Source organism: Etheostoma cragini, chromosome 14, assembly GCF_013103735.1.
Source record: "Etheostoma cragini isolate CJK2018 chromosome 14, CSU_Ecrag_1.0, whole genome shotgun sequence".
In the NCBI taxonomy this organism is placed as follows: domain Eukaryota; kingdom Metazoa; phylum Chordata; class Actinopteri; order Perciformes; family Percidae; genus Etheostoma; species Etheostoma cragini.
In genome coordinates, this window is record NC_048420.1 from 1771188 (window position 1) to 1790149 (window position 18962).

At 41.3% G+C, this 18962-nt stretch overlaps 1 protein-coding gene and 1 long non-coding RNA gene across 4 annotated transcripts in view; one reads left to right on the forward strand and one right to left on the reverse strand.

The window, feature by feature from the left end:
* The window catches only part of LOC117956645 (hippocalcin-like protein 1), a 53809-nt gene extending 40338 nt beyond the window's left edge, over positions 1-13471 (forward strand). The window contains exons 2-7 of one of the 3 annotated variants that reach the window (XR_004659327.1): positions 3893-4061; positions 5209-5490; positions 9081-9186; positions 12273-12433; positions 12468-12580; positions 12650-13470. Coding sequence is in view for 1 of the 3 variants with exons in the window: in XM_034891818.1 (XP_034747709.1) it covers positions 3966-4061; positions 5209-5490; positions 9081-9186; positions 12273-12370 (582 nt within the window). In the remaining 2 variants the exon portion in view is untranslated. Of the gene's footprint in view, positions 1-3892; positions 4062-5208; positions 5491-9080; positions 9187-12272 lie in introns of all 3 variants that reach the window. The other 2 variants (XR_004659326.1, XM_034891818.1) reach the window with 2 other exon arrangements.
* The window catches only part of LOC117956646, an 85870-nt gene that overhangs the window by 1227 nt on the left and 65681 nt on the right, over positions 1-18962 (reverse strand). The gene's annotated exons all lie outside the window — the stretch shown is intronic.

Genomic DNA, 18962 nt, shown 5'->3' on the forward strand with positions numbered 1-18962 from the left:
TGGGGGATGGGGGAGGGGGGGGTGCGCGACCTCCAATGGCTTGTGGCATGGATGCACTGACAGTGTCATTACTCAGGATTCTTAACTGGACACTACAGCTTTAAGTGGACAGAAACATAATTATAGGATATATTTTGGGAAAAACAAAGAGCCACTAGAGCCAGACACAGTCTAGATACAAGCTGGGTTGTTATGCCACATTACAAAGGACTGTGTCCTTAAATGAGACTCAGAGAGCTCAGCATATACGAGGAAATCATAACTGATGGCTACAGTTCTCCCGTCGGTAGCCTGGAAATTGGCTACACGCATTACTGTCAGTAAACAAGCATTTGGTCTAACGCCTTCAGGATGAGGGACTTAATAAGAGTCTAATTTGATTAACTAGAGCGAAGACCTGGCGTGTGGGTTTGGTTTCTGCGTGCGCCAGCTCTCGCCAGGCAGCGACGAAGACCTCCGACACCCACACCGTGCACCTCATCTGCCTCCTGCATGCTATATTTGACTTTCAGATTAAACACAAACAGGCCTGTGCTTGTTCTTGCGTTCACACACACACACACACACACACACACAGTTGTTGGTGTAATTACCTAGCCTGACTGAGGAGAGACTACAGGTCAGAGAGGTTGGCTTAGACTCATCGGAGGTGTTTAAGCTCCAGTGATATGTAATTTAAATCACCGTTCACACACACACACACACACACACAGAAGCAACTGCTTCGATGACAAGGATCACAACCCAATTAGCTACCTACTTCCGAAAGGTTTTAGGGGGAAACTGATGACTTTTTACAAACAGCGTTCAGGTATAAACACCTTTGATGAGGATTATATGTGTGTGGCTTATAGTGAGATATGTGTACCTAAACAAACACACATTCTCTCTTACAAAGTGAAACCTTGAATTTATAGGTGATAAAACGCACCCTACGTCTTCATGCTTCAGGCATATTTGGTGTGGTGTGACCAGTAGTTCAGGCTGGTCAGTTAATGATTATCATTTTCACTATGTTTGTCAGTAGTTTTAGCATTAAGTAACATATTTGCCTTTGCCTTGTAATTGCCCCGTCTGGCCTCAGTGGCAAAGGAGTTTAAACATTAACCTTTATTTTTTAAGCTTATTTCAAAGGTCCAATTTTCTGTGATGAAAAAACTTAAAATGGGTCAAACTTGACCCGAGGACAACATGAGGGTGAAGGACATTTACAGTTTTTTTTTTTACAATTGCTATGACAGTTTTTTTTTTATATTTTTAACAACGTTCCTAAACTCTTAACACAGTTAGCATAACATATGTCTGTGTGGGCTATACAATCAACACATTTCTTGTTGCTTTGACACAACATGCATTCAGTCAACACAAAGTTTAAAATGCTGGAACATCTTTTACTCACAAGCTCAACCAAGACCAAAACAAGGGCTTGATACTGCCAAGTTCACTAATTTGTTCACACTGTAAGTCAGAACAGATGCCACCCTGTTTTAAGGCTAACTTACAGGCTAAAGTCAAAGTGAACAGCTGTTCATATTCTAACTTAAAAACACAAATATACCCCCTGCATTTTACACATATTTCATTATTACTGTAAATGAGAGAAACAGCTGATTGAAGTTATGCAAATAGATCAATCACAGCTGATTCCCAACTAGGAAACACACTGCTGTTGAGGTGCTTTCAATCACATGGCCATCTGTTGTTACAGGATTCTTTCTATATGTTACAGTGAGTGAGTGTTGTACTTTGAGAGCAAAGATGACTGAAACCAAAGTCCCGTTCCTTGTTGGTTTTCACAAATCTAGTTCTGATTGTGATGTGTTACAGTAGTACATATAGTAAAAGAAGACCTTTCTGGGCTGAATTTGTGTGGAAAAGGAACAATAGAGTAATGATGAAGACAAAGGAAGATAGAAACATTCCTGCACGAGGGAGAAGAAGACGAGTACCAGGACAATGCTGTCTCTGTTTCCCTCTTTTCATTAACGCGCATCGTGTCTCTGCCCGATGTGAGTCGAGTGCAGATGTGAGTCGAGTGCAGATGTGAGTCGAGTGCAGATGTGAGTCGAGTGCAGATGTGAGTCGAGTGCAGATGTGAGTCGAGTGCAGATGTAAATGGTGCATGCTCAGATTTAGACGGTTTAGAGCAACTTGGTTAAGTCCATTTTTACTGGGTTGACATTACAGAAGTCTCTCGTTAGCATCTTGTATGCTGCTTGTCGCACTCAAATCTGCACCCGACTCACATCAGGCAGTGACACGTTCTATAAAGCTACGTTGATATGGCTCGTTCGTTTTTGAATGGAATTTCTGAAGCAAAAGAAACAAAATGCAGCATTTGCTAAACCCAACTAAACCAAAATGTAGAGAGGCATCAAGAGAAACGGCAAAAAACACAATCTAGGATCGATACAATATACTATTATCTAACGTATAAGGGCAGACCTGCCTCATGGAAATGCATATATAAAGGCATATAATGCAGTTTCTGTAATTCCACCTGATATTAGTGTTTTTATGACATATGGCTATGACTGACTAAATGTTCATGTTCATGTGTTTTGGAAGAATTATGGGGTTTTGGGACATGTTAGCAGAGATCTGGGAGACATGGTGTATTCTGTAGTGGATTTATTGTATTTTGAAAATGAGTGTTGGAGTTTAGTTTACAATGTGCGATTTGGAGCAGAAAGTGAACCGTTTAGCCAGCTGAGTGTTGCAGCTCTGTTGGTGCGTTAACAGTTTAGGAAAATCGTTCAGAGTATTAAAAAAATCGTCATAGCAATCGTAAAAAAATATGTAAAAATAACAAATTTGAATATGTAAAACTGTTTAAAATCAAACATCTTGAAGACAATGCCTGCTTTTCCACATTAGGTCAACAATTGAGGCCATTTAAAAAAGAAAAGATGAAATCTGTACAATATAAATAAACAAACTGACACACACACACACACACACATATATATAAATACGTATATAATGCATATATACATATACAAACTGTACATGTATAAATATGCATACATACTGTATATACATATACAGTACATATACAGTGTATGTATATATATATATATATATATATATATATAAATCAAGGTATTGTTTTCATGGTTTTCAATGTTGAGGCATTAATAATTCCTTAAACCATGCATAAAATTGATTAAAAATAAATTCATATATTGCAATTAATTGTCCCATTAAAATTCCATCACACCTTCCATAACGATGTTGTTATTAATGGGTAAATTAATGGAATTATTAGGTACTGGCAGCCCACTCATTCTGACATCCCTCCATTAGGTCCTAAGCGCGTGTGTGTGTATTTCAGCCCGTTGTGTAATGATTACAAACTAAACGGAGTGTAAATTGTGGATCAATAAACAATATCAATTAAATTATAAATTAATAGTAGGGTCACAGCGATGTCGTCATTACGTAGTTGCATCTCTGGAATCGTGCTTTGCCAGGCAGGGAGCTCAGAGCTGAGATGTAGATAAAGGAGATCTGGGCACGCACACACACACACACACACAGACACACACACACCCCACGCAGCTGATTTGACACACAAACACACAGCTGTCCAGATAAACCCAGAAATGGGATCAGTGGTCTAGCTCTTGACCTCCCAGGGGTGCGTTTGGGATTATTTACTGTATTGTGGATGGGATGCAGTAGGTTAAAGACTTGTGGCCTTACGTAACAACTCGTGGCGACGGGATTGGACGCAGCACTGTGACAAGGCTCGCTTTGATTTAATTAAAAAATCAAGACTTGTGTCAGTCTTGTGGGGAACTGCCTTGTGGTATTTTTTGGCTGCTCTTCTGTTCTTGGTTTTTTAATTTGCACAAACTCACCTTCTGTGTCTTTGTCTTAAATTTGACAGGTGGGAAAAGCAGCCCGGCCATTACGCTAGTCACTGTCGTTGTCAAGGAAACAAAGAGTCCTGTCCCGTTGCCATGGGGAAACAGAACAGCAAGCTGCGGCCAGAGATGCTGCAGGACCTCCGGGAGAATACCGAGTTCTCCGACCACGAGCTGCAGGAGTGGTACAAGGTACGCAGATACACCGTACACAGAGTCTGAGCGAAGGTACTCGTTTGCATATACTAAGTACTCGTACTTTATACTTGTATTCAAGATTTCTTCATTGTCATACCACAGTACACCTTGACCTTCTTTCACTTTATTGCATCAGTAACAACACACACATTCAACAGACTTACTACTAGCTGTGTCTGTTAGCTGTTACAGACTGATAGAGTGAGTTTGTCAAAGCTGGTTTGATTGAAACGGTTCCGAAACCATTAGCGACATTAGGCTTTGCAGAGCTAAGGCTAAGTCCAACCTCTTGGTGGGATCCTGATCAGATGCCCGACCCTCTTCAACTGGCCTCCGCGAAGGAGCAGCAACTCCAACCTCCCTCTGGATGCCTGAGCTCCTAACCCTATCTCTGAGGCCGAGCCCGGCCACCCTACAGAAATAAAATCATTTCAGCCTCTTCTTCCTGCGATCGTATTCTTTCAGTCACTATCCACTATCCACCATGGATCAAATGAAAGTAGCTGATTTATGGAATCCATTGGTAGCAACTATGCCCTGTTAGCCTGTTGAGAAGAGGGTTAAAAGACTACATAGGCTACATTTTGGCTAGGGAAAAACTGGAATGGCCATTTTAAAAGGGGTCGGCCCTTGGACTCTCACCTTAAGGTATCTTAATGAAATGTCACTTAAGCCTTGGCATGATGAGGCACAGTGTCCCGACCGTGAGAGTTATGTCATCATTATGTCATCCGACGGACAATGTGTTTGTGCGATGGCTAACATGCCCTTATGCATGGGTTAAACCTATGGAACAGCTGTGGGAGCTGTCCTGAAGAAGAGCTGTACATATTAATGTTAAAAAACATCATAGAGTGAAATTTCCATGCCATGGGACCTTTAAATGTGACTCCTTGAAAAGAAGATAGAACTGCTTTCAACGGTCCAGGACTAAGCCCCTTATCAAAAAGTCCTTTGTCATCAATCTGTTGAATGAAGCATTTCCTGGCTGACATTATAGAAAATGTATTCCTGATTGTTCCAACTGGGTTTGAAAGGTGTTTTTTCAAACCCAGTTGGGGGGTGTTGTATCAGAGAGATGCATGGATTGTAATGGAGCGATAGATTTTCACTGTCTCGCCTCATGTCGTCTTCTCGTCAGGGTTTCTTGAAGGATTGTCCAAGTGGAACCCTGAACGTGGAGGAGTTCAAGAAAATCTACGCCAATTTCTTCCCCTACGGTGACGCTTCCAAGTTCGCTGAGCACGTCTTCCGAACGTTCGACACCAACGCCGACGGGACGATAGACTTCCGGGAGTTCATCATCGCCCTGAGCGTGACGTCACGGGGCAAACTGGAGCAGAAGCTGAAATGGGCCTTCAGCATGTACGACCTGGACGGAAACGGGTACATCAGCCGCGACGAGATGCTGGAGATTGTACAGGTGAGCAAGGGGACAATGGCCGAGCAGAAATGGATCTTGGGTATTTTTTTTCCTAAATTTTTTTAAAAGATTTCTTTGCAGAAGCGGGTCGTCCTCTGGCCTCAGGGGCTATCAGACATAATTGCGATTAAAAATATAATTGTGTCAAGTAGTCAGATTTTTAAATATTTATTGATTTATTTCTTTTTTAAACTAAGTTACGTGTTGAATGAATTCCGGAATACATCCTTTGGTTATATCACTGTCATGTGACCCAGGTAATGTAATAACACAGGTGCACGGCCTATGGAGTAAACAACGCCTCTTTATTATCCTAAAACATTTTTTACTTCTGGAATATTCTGGGAGAAAAACACATATTTCATGGTTGTCTTTCAACTAAGAAATTCATCTGCAATGCATACATTATAAATAACTGCAAGGGGAAGAAAAAGGTTTAACAATAAGTGGCCTCAAATCCCCCCCCCCCCTTGTCATTTTTGTTGCTATGAAGGTGTATTGGTTTAAGTGCCACTAGCTAGATTAGCTTTAGCTCAACAGTCCGACCAACATCACATAATTACAGTATTACCTATCTGAACAAAGCCAACAATTCCCAGTCATACGCCTTAAGGCCTTAGCTAACGTAATAATTAATAAACACAATCCTACGCTAAAGACTTTTCCATCTGCAGGAATAGACAGAGAGCATCTGTGTTCGCTTTAACGATGTGAGTTAATACATGTGCAATTGGCTCAGACACAAACACTTATTATTAATGTGTTGGGTGCAATCTTGGCACAGGCCACAGTTTGCACAAAAGCTGTTAAGTACAGTACTACATTAGCGCTGTATGAAGACTCATATGTTGAGATACTGAACAGACACTCTCGCTGCGTGTGTGTGTGTGTGTGTGCTTCTGGGTTGTCATAGATTAGCGACTTAAATTTGATCAGAGTGTATTCCTGAGTGTGCAGAATACTGGGATTATCCTCATATCCATTGAGGTTACGCACCGTTGGACGAGAGAGGAGGGGCCCATTGTTTCATTATACAATGAGAGAGAGAGAGAGAGAGAGAGAGAGAGAGAGAGAGAGAGAGAGAGAGAGAGAGAGAGAGAGAGAGAGAGAGAGAGAGAGAGAGAGAGAGAGAGATTGTCCTGATAGAGGAAGTCCGATTTGTTTTACACCACATTATCCAATAACAGACCATATTCCCACCCCACACAGACTGTTTAAAATAGATATCCAACAAAATGTAGACTCTTTCTTTCCCTAATTTGTAGATTTTTTTTATTAAAAGGTTCTTGACATTGACTGATGGCATAGGGAGAAGGAGATATCAATTCATTCTGTCAAAATTGTGAATTTCACTAGCACTGCTACTTCTGCTACTTAGACATTTTGCTCAGAGTTGGAGGAGTAATCACACCGCCCAAAGTAGTAGAATACTTCCCAGTTTGTATAGTGTTAGAAGACGGCCGTGTCTCATGTGACCTTGTTATTTGTACACGCTGTCACTCCCCAATGTGAGACGAGTACAGATTTGAGTCGCACATGCTCAGATTTAAACGGTTTATGGCATAACGTGTCTTACCTGATGAGAGTTGAGTCAGACTGGCTCTGAGCGAGTGCAGATGTTAGTTGCGCATGCTCAGATTTAAACAGTTTACAGCATAACGTGTCATACTGACATTTTTGAAATCCATGAAATAATAAACTTTTTTTATTACAAACAATAACAGAAGATGGGAATTTTTTGAAAAATGTATTAGCTATCTATGATTGTTTGATTACTAACGTTAGCTCAACATGCTATTCAACGGACAGCTTTTGTTGTGTTTGATGCTAGCTTGTAACTAAGCTAGCAGTCATTTCAAAAACATTTTAGCTATCAATGGCTAATTCATTGGTAACGTTAGCTCAAAACACCATTCAATTGACATTCTTTGTTGCGTTTGATTGCTAGCTCGTAGGTAAGCTAGCAGTCATTTCAAAAACGTTTTAGCTATCTATGATTGTTTGGTTGCTAACGTTAGCTCAAAACACCATTCAACTGACAGCCTTTGCTGTGTTTGATGCTAACTTGTAGCTAGCAGCAAACCAACTCCTTTAAGTAAGTCCATCTTTTACTGTATTGACATTACAGAAGTCTCTTGTTAGCATCTTGTGTGCTAGTTGTCGCAAAGTGACGCATGCGCAACTCAAATCTGCACCCGACTTACATCGGGGAGTGACACGCTGTGACTGTCAAATATTTCAAGGCCCACTTACTTGCTTTATCATAGCTGTCAACTGAATCTAACGGCCTCTCAGCAAATTGAGTTTCCCCACTGTGAAATAGATAATTCAACATTTTGGGGAACATGCCAATTCTCAATTACCAGAGGAGATCGATATGACATTTGTAAAACATTTTCAGGAACGCCTGCTTTTATTTTCATGCTTAATATCATTAGTCGAATGCTGTATAACTATTTTTATTTGATCCAACCGACTGAAACAGGTACATTTCTTTTTGTCACATAACTGAGACCTGTTCATCAAAATCAAATCATAAAAAAAGAATATAAAGCCAAAACAATGTGAGTGAAAATGTGACCTTGTTGTCTAGGATAACGTTTCTTGATCTTGCGAGAGATATTCTCGGACTCTTGTCGGAGAAAGAGATATGAACTCTCCTTTTACAGTCCAAGAGATTTCCTTTTACAGCTGTTACGGCTTACCAAAAAGCGCAGAGGTCTTATCCTGTGCAAGCTAGCTTCCCTCCTGAGGGTGCCGCGATGACACTGATCTAGAGTCAGTTTACACACCCTGCTCCCAATGGAGATTTTACAGGCACATAAGCTGATCGGTGTCTGAGGCCGGCTGATACTCACGCGCACTTGTCGAGGTTGATTTGATGCTACCAGGGGACAAGAGGCGCTCGTTTGGGTCAACAGATAAAGGAGTATGGGATCAAAACAGTAAGCTCTGCTTATAAGCCTTACCCTGGTGGCATGTGACAGGCATCTGTGCGTTGTTTTTTTTATGGCCAGACAGACCCTGCGTGGGTTTGTGTGGATAAGCTGGCCAGGGAAGGCGCTCTTAGCATCAGGAGTAACAACTGCCAGTGTACCATGTGGACGTTAGACGGCGTGTGTTTGTGGAGGGCTCCTGGGAAGCATTGTCCTGGGGAGAGACGGGTATGATGGGTTCATGGTGTGGTCATTTATACACCCAGTATGTTTAATTGGAGTTTAATGTCTATTTTCTTATTTTTGTTGTATGGTCTTAAATAATGTAGTCACTGTGTCATCTTTTCTTGATTTTTGTCAGTGGTGATGACGTGGGGGGGACCCAAGTATTCAAGCTTTGAATACTTGGTGCTGGAGCCTAAAATTGGTAGCCCTTCCCCAGTGTGTGCATGTTACGTTAAAAATATATACAAAATTGTTCATTTAAAAAAAATTAAACATCTTGACAGCTACAGTGACTTTGTTGTTCAGGTTCAGTAATTCCCTCCTGCTGAGTCGCTTTAATGGCTGGAATTCACTTATCTTTCTTTTCTCTTATTCCCCCCCTCCTCTAAACCCTGCCTCTCTCCTTCTTTCTCTGGCTCCGTCTATCAGGCCATCTACAAGATGGTGTCGTCAGTGATGAAGATGCCCGAGGATGAATCCACGCCAGAGAAGAGGACGGACAAGATCTTCAGACAAATGGACCTCAATAATGATGGTGAGAGGAGGAAATGGTACCATCTTTGAAATTAGGATTGCACAGTTAATCGTTATCAAAATCGCACTATGGACTACTGCAATATCCAAATCCAGAGGGGATCAACACTATTTGTTAATATTTCTTTGGTATATATGTGTCAAACCGTTCTGGATGAAGTACTGTGCTGCTGCAGAGACTTCCCGGCCTTCAAATCTGAGCCTACACAAAGAAAAGAAACCCCTAAAGAAAAAGTCTTTGTTTGGTACAGATCCTCGCAAAAAAAAAACATCCAAAACCCTCCAACATTGTGAATCACATCGCACTCAATCAATCACTACACATAATGTGTAGTTCCCAGTAAGGACAGTGGGAAACTGATAATGGAACTCATTTTCTATATAACAGACATTTAACATTTATCCCGTACAATGTGCTGCACAGAACAGTGTTGTCAAGGCCCTGTTAAAACGGACAAGGCAGCTTCACATGGGATTAAGATGACCCTCAGACCCCCCCCCCCCCCCCCATGATACTAATCTATCTATCTAAGACTATGGCTAATGATAACATCAAACACAGATTTTATTTTCTTATAAAAGCTCGTAGGACATCAACCTTGTTGTCCATAGTCCATCTATGAACATCATTTCTGTTCAGCAAAACCTAGGCCATTCGAATATTTGTGCTGCACTGAGGTCACTTCAATGTTAAAAAGGTCGTAGGACCATAAAGACAAATTAATAAAGAAAGGGAACATGAATCTAACATACATATTATATATTGATATCACACACACAGCAATGCCACACAAGCATGTCTGTGGTCTAAAACAGTCAAAACACAGTCATCCAGTGGAAAAATAAACATACATGAACATTATAATCCATATAAAGGACAAATTATTTACATTTCCTACGTACAAGTAGCGATCTTCCATGTAACAGTACAGATTAATAGCACAATGAAAAACTCTGGGCTTCTAGGCTGGATGCAAAACCTTCTGTAAGGGACAGGAAGACAACAAAGACATCAGCAGAACGGGGCCACTGTTAGCTTTTAGCTCCATAGGACAGTATGTTTCTACTAGTTATATTAGTATGTTACAGAGTTATGAATCAGAAGTGCCGTTTGCGGTCATCCACTCAACCTCAGAAGGGATGAAATTGTCCAAAATGGTCTACGGTGGTTGATGGTTGATTATAGCGTCCCCCTAATGGCCTATCTTTACCAAATTTGGTACAGAGCCTCTGAGCTGCATGCCAAACAATCTTTAAAGGTTTGGTGTTGATTTACTTTACTGTGGCACAGATATTGCAATTGCAAATACCTCATTTAAACGCATTGAGTTTTTAGACAAAACTTACAAACATTGATTATAACGCTCTCTAAAGGCTAAAAGTCGCCTAATTTGGTGCAAAGCATTGTGGTTGGATGGGAAACACTGTCTCTCAAGTTCTTTGCTGATAATATATAATTCGGCCGAGATATGATATGATATGGGTTACGTAGCTTGCTAGAGAAAATTAGGTTGGTCGTCAAATGCGCAAACTTGTACAGAAATGGGCGTGGCCTATATCCGGTGACTCAGCTTGATTCAGTGAACATTTTGTGGTGTTTCAATGTGCAATGCGTAATGTAGGAGTTATGGGAAAAAAACAGGTTTGACGTCATTGTAGCGCCACCTAGTGAACCCCATTTGTAATATTTGGAAAGTCAGGCTAGCTACCCATTTTACATCTACACAGTTACTTTCAAGTAATTCACATTAGTGTAATTGTTTAATCCAAACGTGGTTCCAAAGGTCACGCCCACTACAACCGAACAGTAGCCCACTGTAAGGGGAACTTCAGGACTGGGCTTAGATGGTACCCATCAAATTTAGTAAAAATCTGATGAGCCGTTCATTAAATAAAAACTTTTTGTACTTGTAGCGCCCCCTAATGCCCAATTTTCATGAGATTTGTTTTGGGACCTCAGAGGGACATACCAAAGAATAATCTAGAGTTAGACTTTGACAGCCTTTATTTTGGACGAGATATGGCAAAGTTGGTGTTTTCATAGTTAGCTACGCGGCTTTCCGCTGGAGGCTAACGCAGAACGCTACTGTGGAACAAACGGTGCAGTGATTATCAGATGATAATCGTGATGTACGAGGATTTACGACAGCCCCCTAACCCTGGCTGAATAAGGGATCACAGGACACACACCCAGGGATGGAGAGAGACATTAACATTCGGGGCTCAGGCCATATACAGGGGGGTCCGGGGGCATGCGTCGGGGAGATTTTTTTTTACCCATTTACGCACAAAATGCGCAATATTTCAAGCCGTTGGATATAAGAATGCTAATAACTCTGGGGAAAACAGGATTGGTGCCAAGACAAAGAATGGTCCTGTCAAGCTCATCCTTGTTTGGATCTAATGGTTCTCCATCTGTCTTCATGCTTCTGAAACCACAACCCATGTTGAGGATGACTCATTCCCACTCCTGCCACATAGTATAATCTTGAACCCAATTTTTAGTAGAGTTGAATGAATTTTAAGGAATGGCCGATATTTTCCCAGTATTAAAATTGCCAGGTGGGCACCCAGATAGCTCACCTGGCAGAGCAGATGTTCCCTCCTCGACGCAGCAACCGCGGGTTCGACTCCGACCTGCGGCCCTTTGCTGCGTGTCGTTCCTCCTCCATGGCTTCAGCTGCCCTCTATAAATAAAATGCCAAAAAAAGAATTAAAAGAAAAAAAAGATTTTGCTCCATTGATTTGCCGCTCCAGTCACACAGACAGAGCGGAAATGATTCAGGGCTTCTGGAGAAAACATGGGTGGCTGGAGCCCAAGAGCCCCCCCACACACACACACACACACACACACACACACACACACACACACACACACGCTCTACCGGCTGATTAAGCAGGAATATTAACACATTAACACATAATAAATGGAGGCCTACATATTTCTATCAATCTGTGTTGTTTAGCTTATGTGATCGGTAAGAGCTCTGGATAGTAGAAGACTGCTGCAATTAATAAGAGTCATAATTCTTAAGAAATAATGCCCCCCCCCCTCTTTGTTTTCTCTCTCTCCGTCTACCTTTGCAGGCAAGTTGTCCCTGGAGGAGTTTATCAAAGGTGCCAAAAGCGACCCGTCCATCGTGCGGCTACTCCAGTGCGACCCCAGCTCGGCCTCCCAGTTCTGAACCCCTTGACCCCGCTCCCCAACCTCCGCCCCACCCCGCCCCCCCGCCCCCGCTGCAACCAGTTCCTCCTCACCCTCTCTGTTGCTATTTGAAACAGTCACTGAAATCAATGCATGATGGTCCCCCGTTTCTCCTATCTCTTTTTCTTTTCTTTTTCGTTGTCGTGTGCGATGATGGAGGAGGGAAGGAGGATGGAGGATAAGAAAAGCCATCACTCATCATTTTACTTTCCTTTTTTTACATTTGGGAAAACTGAAAGGACATGCATACATTTTAATGATCAGTCAACAGTGGCGTCCGCTAATGTCCCCGCATAGCGCTCTCTCTCTCTCTCTCTCTCTCTCTCTCTCTCTCTGGATGGACAGACATTCCGGGGAGCTGCATGGGGATTGGTCAGTTTGTCCTCCAACACACATGTACATCCTGTATATATAATGTACGTCTATGTATATCATCAGATGAACTCTGTCTTCATGCATGGTGCCCACTCTCTGGCATTGAAATGCAGTATTATGTAGCGTAGCTAGAGGTTTATGGGTGGGAGTTTTGTTTTGTTTTCTTTTTTATGGGGGGTGTCTAAAAAAGGCCTAAGATCTCATTTGCTTTTTACTGCTATATACTGGCATTGTGTAGATTCACACATTTCAAATGTTTGTTATTTTTTCATTTGTACATATGGTTGTCTTCCTCCATGTTTCATTTATTTATTAATTTTTAGTCTTATTATTGTGCTTATACTTTGACATGTCGTTAAAGATGACCGTGTGCCAGTTTACAGTGACAGAGGGAGAGAGAGAGAGAGAGAAGATGGGGATCCCGTAAAGAGTTCGATCAACGACACCAGTAGCACGTCTTGTTTGAGCCGCCATGTGTTGATAAAGCATGGCAGTGTGTGTGTGTGTGCATGCGTGCGTGCGCGTGTGTGTGTGTATATGCACTGTGTGCTCGGGGCTAACTTTTACAGTATTATTATCATGTACTATTATCACATGTTGTTTCTTAATTTGTAAGTATTTTGAAGTTCTTTAAAATGCTTATATTGTGCTTTTTTGGCTTTTCACTTTCCTTTATTGTGTTATATATATCTTTTTTGTGCATGTTATAGGTTTACAAAGTGAAAAAATGTAAAGGCCCCCCCCCATCTCCAACAGAAAACTATGTTCACAAACAGCTCCAAACAGCACTGTAGTCCAGCCTTTACTTCAGAGACAAATGTGTGTCTCTTTGTAACACACGTTCTAATGCATATCCTCATGCTCTGCTTCTGACTGGCTAGTAGTCCTAACCTAGCTAGTGTGCATGTTTGACTCCCAAAAAAGAAACCTTAGAGATGCCTCACTCAGCAGCTGAAACAGAGAGCTCAACACACAGGGTGAAAAGAGGAGCTGCAGCAATGTTCAGTACAACAAAAATATGGTGTTTTTTGAAAATGAAACCACATAAACATATTCTGGTACAACAAAATAAAATGATGAACCTGAAAATATGTGAAATGAGCACAGCCATGACCTGTCACTACTGTATGCTGCACGATCCTACAAACAGACAACAAAATCCACGAAAAAACAGTAAACTCACAGTTGCATCATTTTGCAGCTCTGCAGCCTCCTCAGCCCCCCCCCCACTCCCCCCACCCCACCCCACCCCACTCCGGACGGGGGCCACGGTTTCTCTGCAAAACAGTCCCGGGAAAGGAACGTGTTTGTTGGAACATCTGCACTCCACAAAAGAAAACGCCACATGCAATATTAAATTAAGTGTTCACACAAGGCCCTAATGTGAGCTTTTTTAAGTTAGCAATCTATAGCAACCCCACCAAAGGGTCCCAAAATGTCCCAGTTGGACAGTACGTGGCGTATTAAACACACAGAGAGCAGAAGGCGGGGGGGCATCCAGTGGAACATCCCGGGATGTGAGGCAATTACCCTGGAAGTGTACCGTCTTCGACCCACACTACATCAGCACTGATAGGACCCCGTGAGTCATTCTATTTCATTAACCGAGGAAGTGGAACACGGAGAGACATGGCATCAAATCAGTCTTTAAACGGTTTAGTAGTGTTGTCAAAGAGCCTAGAATGAATAATTATGCCTTCAAAATAAGAGCCTCCATCTGGAATACAGTGCATGCAAAAACATAGCCACTGGTTGCAGGAATACCAGCACCACTCCATTTAAAGCCCCCACTGTCAGATCACTTTTGTGAAGAAGTAGACCGGTGGGGGGTGGGGGGGTCAAATTGCATATTGCAGATACTCATATACATCATTCTTTTAGGAAGGGACCTCCACCTTTACTTTTATAGGCTGATATCACATAAGTATGTGTTTTTTGTTTGTAGAAGTGGTAGAATGGAGCTAAGTACATTTACTAAATTCCACAACAGTGAGGTACTTTAGTGGAGTATGTTCATTTTATTCTACTTTACACTTCTACTCCACTGCATGCAGTATATGAAGATATTGTACCTTACTGCACCATATTTACCTGACAAGTGCAGTTACTCCTTTTCAGATTACGTTTTTAAACTTCATAAATGAGTTTATAACACATATTAAATAAAAAATTAGCTCCAAACGTAAGCGTCACACAAAAAAAGCTGTATTATTATATTTGAAAAAACCTGTTAAAAAGACACTGAGGTTCAGACTAATGCAGTCATTTCAGGCGAGTTAGCAGCTCCGTTAAGGACAGGCTTCACGTCACACATTTTTTGAAGGTAATATAAATAATAATGAACATAAAAAATAAATTTCTCTCTCTGCCCTGTGTTTTTGTAGATGAAAACGAAAACAGAAAATCAGGTCATCCAGAAAATAATAACGTAGTTAACATAAATGCATCTTAACAAAACACTTGATTTATTATAAACAAACACATTTTGTTTTCCAACTAAAATGTGTGAAGTATAACCTTCTTAATCCCACCCCTTCTGCATAAAACATTTTTCAATATTTAACAAACTTTCATGTGTCATTTTTTTTTAACCAACATTACTTACCAATTCTCTTACAAAATTCAATTTATTTCTCATGTATGCCGTACCAATTGTGCATTATAATGCATACTTAAAATTCGTATTGATATATTTTAGCATCAAACATATAAAATGAATTCAGATATTCAAAAAAACCATGTAAAGGTTAAAATAACTGTACTTTACCAGAGAAGATGTCCTACCAGACCACACTGAAACACATCAGTGTGTGTGTGTGTGTGTGTGTGTGTGGCCCAACATTTCACTGCCCTCACAATTTGGATTGTAATGACCAACCAATGGGAGCTGTGCTGGTGCAGCTGCATCCACGTGACTTGAGGACTGACCCTAGGTCAGCTCATGTTAACCCTGTAGTGTCACTGCCTCCTGCTGGTAGCATGAGGAACACCAGCTGCTACACCCTGATCTACGACCGTTTAACCCTTTTCTACTCTCGCTGCCTCTGATGAACTGCTACCTAGTGTTGGATAACTACCCCTGCTTTCTTTCTTTCTTCCTTCCTTCCTGTTTTTTCTGTTGCATGAAAACCTCACGCGAGGCTGTCACGTTTGTTCCGTTGGACTTGAAAATATACCAATGTGTTTCTAAGCTGCACCCGTGGACTGTCGCCTCCTTTCTTTGGTAGTTTGTTGGGGATTTATTGGGATTGCATGAAGGGAGCAGAGCCTTTTCACCCAGGACGAGGCTAACGTCTGGTCTGCAGTGATGGAAGAAGTATTTGGATCCGTTCCTTAAACCCTCATGCTGTCCTGAAGTCAAATTGACCCGTTGTCCTATATCAATGTTCTTCTTAATTCCCCAAAATAACATGATTGGTTCCACCCAACGCTCTTTGCCAAGTACAAATCTCTACTTTCATAAATTTTGGGGAGTCTTATTCAATTTTATAGCATTCCAAAACAAAATCCTGGTTGGTTTTCTAATAGTATTGAGTAAAAGTTGATATATTCCAGTCTGTGATTATCATCAACATCCATTCTTTTAATTTTAGTCTCAATAATTCCTAATTTTTGCTTCTCTAACTTAAACATTAGGTGTAATTTCCTTATTTTTTGTCCATAAATTCCCCAAAAAACTGTTATTTAGTGTTGAAATTGTCAAATAAGTGACAAATGTTGAAAACAAATCATCAAAAACGTAAAAAAAAAAGGCTAAAGATCGATAAAAAGTGTCAACAAAATTATTGATTTTCAATTTTGAGTGGAACACAAGGGTTAAGTAAAAGTTCTAACACTACACTGTGAAAATACTCGGTTACGAGTCAAAGTCCTGCATTAAAAATGTTACTTAAGTATGCAAGTATCATCTGGTAAATCTACTTAAAGTACTCAACGCAGAAATAAATCCTCCCATTTTAGAAACTGGAAACAATCAAAACAGTCAATCAACTCCGTGTTTAATCAGCTGGACTTGTAGGCCTACATGTTGTTGGCAAGGTATATTAAAACAAGGTATTTTATAAACTACATGTGTTTTGTGTGCAAAAGTCCTAACTATAAAGTAACTAAAGCTGTCAGATTAAAGGAGAGTGAAATGTAGCTGTGTAGAAGTAGAAAGGGACATGAAAAAGAATTAAGTACAAGTACCTCAACATTTGGACTCAGTACAGGGCTTGAGTAGATGTACATGCCCCCACTGCTGGTCTGACAGCTGGACTCTGCTGTCGTGCCCTGGAGTGTGGCAGCCGGTCCAGGTCTTCGTTATTAACAGGAAGTGGGTGAAGGTGTTGGCGCCTGCCTGTCGTTCCCGTCAGGTCACCGTGGCGGCTGCCGTGAACCACATGTTATGTCTTTTTGAATTCAGAATTCACTTAATCCTATAAAACACACAAGATAGATGCAGAATTTTGAATAAAACGTTTTATTATTTGTCGAAACTTAACTTGTAACAATAGCCAACAGCAGAAAAAAAAACGTGCACGCACTCTCAATTCCACACACAGGCAACAAAAACGGATTAAAGTGCCAAAATTATGAAAACAATATCACTTTTTCTGGGATTAAGGGTGTTATTTTGTGTTTTTGGTGCATCGGGTGAGCTGTTCAACATCTCACCCCCCTTTCTCCGTCACTAGAGACGAGGTGGCTAACCGTAGCATGCTAGCTCGTTGTCACTGGCAAAACACTGCTCCAACAGCCACTAGTTAACCATAATCTCCAAAAGAACTACTTCCTGTCCCTGTTGTGAAGGTCTTCCATAAGTGGCCCTGGTCTAGAAGAAGTCCCCCAGCTAATCCTGCCTTGGACTGACCAAAGCTGGAGAAAGAGTTATCAGCTGATGGATCTTACCGAGCTACTGAGCATGTGCAGCTCCCAACAAAGATAGGATAGAAGTCAGAGGTCTCACTCTGGAGCTAAAACAGAGACCCAAACATACAAGACCTGCAGCAACAAAAATATGGTGTTTCTGAAAATTAAACCATGTAAACTTATCTTGGTACGACCTCAATATACAGTTATGAACCTGAAGATGAGCAGAATATGGGCGCTTTAAAGTTTGGAGGCACACCCACACCACTGCGGCCCTGTTTTGACGGTCTAAGCACACAGCGTGAAGCGCCGGGTGCTGGTGCGTTCAGGGCGCGTACGAATCACCTTTTGCTAGTTTAACGGTGGAAAAAAGGGGCGGTGGCATAACATGCTATCAACCAATCAGAGGTTGTTCCCTTTAAAAGCCAGGAGCGTTTAGAACAGCAATGCACCAAGGTCCAAAGGATTTGCACTTTTAATCTTTTGCATGTGTGTGTGTGCTTCCCTCAGTGTGTGTAACAAGCTGTGTTCCTACTGCTAAACAAAAACAACAATGAATAATGGTAAAATAACATTGAAATGCTGCGTTATTTACTTTGGGAGGTTTTTCTTTGTCAATGGCGCGATCACTTCCCGCTACTTCAAGACAGCAAGACACCCAGAATGCACCTGAACACACCTCCCTGTAAGAACAGCACGCCCATGGGTGCAAAGATGGGCGGGCTGTCTTAAAATAGCAAAGACACTTGCTTTGGGCTTTGCAACTCGCTGGGTGCAAGATAGGGTCCCAAATGTCTTCCCTAGTGAGAATCTATTTTTCCTATTTCTACTGTACCTGTCACCATTAATTGTGTAAACTCAAACATTAAAAAAAAGAGTTGCATATTTTAGGAAATTCAGAGTTAGATGAGCCAATTTAACATTGGACAGAGCCAGGCTAGCCGTTTCTCTCCCTGATATGCTAAGCTAAGCTAAGCAACCACCTGACTTCATACATAGACTCAAGTTCAAAAAGCCACGTGCCCCCGGCCATGAAAAACATTTTTACACTTCTTGCACAGAATAAATAAACAGGATATAGTATGTTGAGTAGTGGGCTTCAGAGTTGTTGGTAGCCAAGGTAGTGGTTTCCCCCCTGCTTTCAGTCTTTATGCTAAGCTAAGTAAAGCATGTCCTAACCGCACAGACACAGTCCTATCAATCTTCTAATCTGACTCTCGCCAAGAAAGCGTCAGATTAGAAGCGAGTACATTTCCCAAAATGTCCCACTATTTTTTTAACGTTGAGCTGAATCCATTTACAGGCAAGGCTTTGCCTCATCTGTCTATCCTGACCTTAGATTTTTG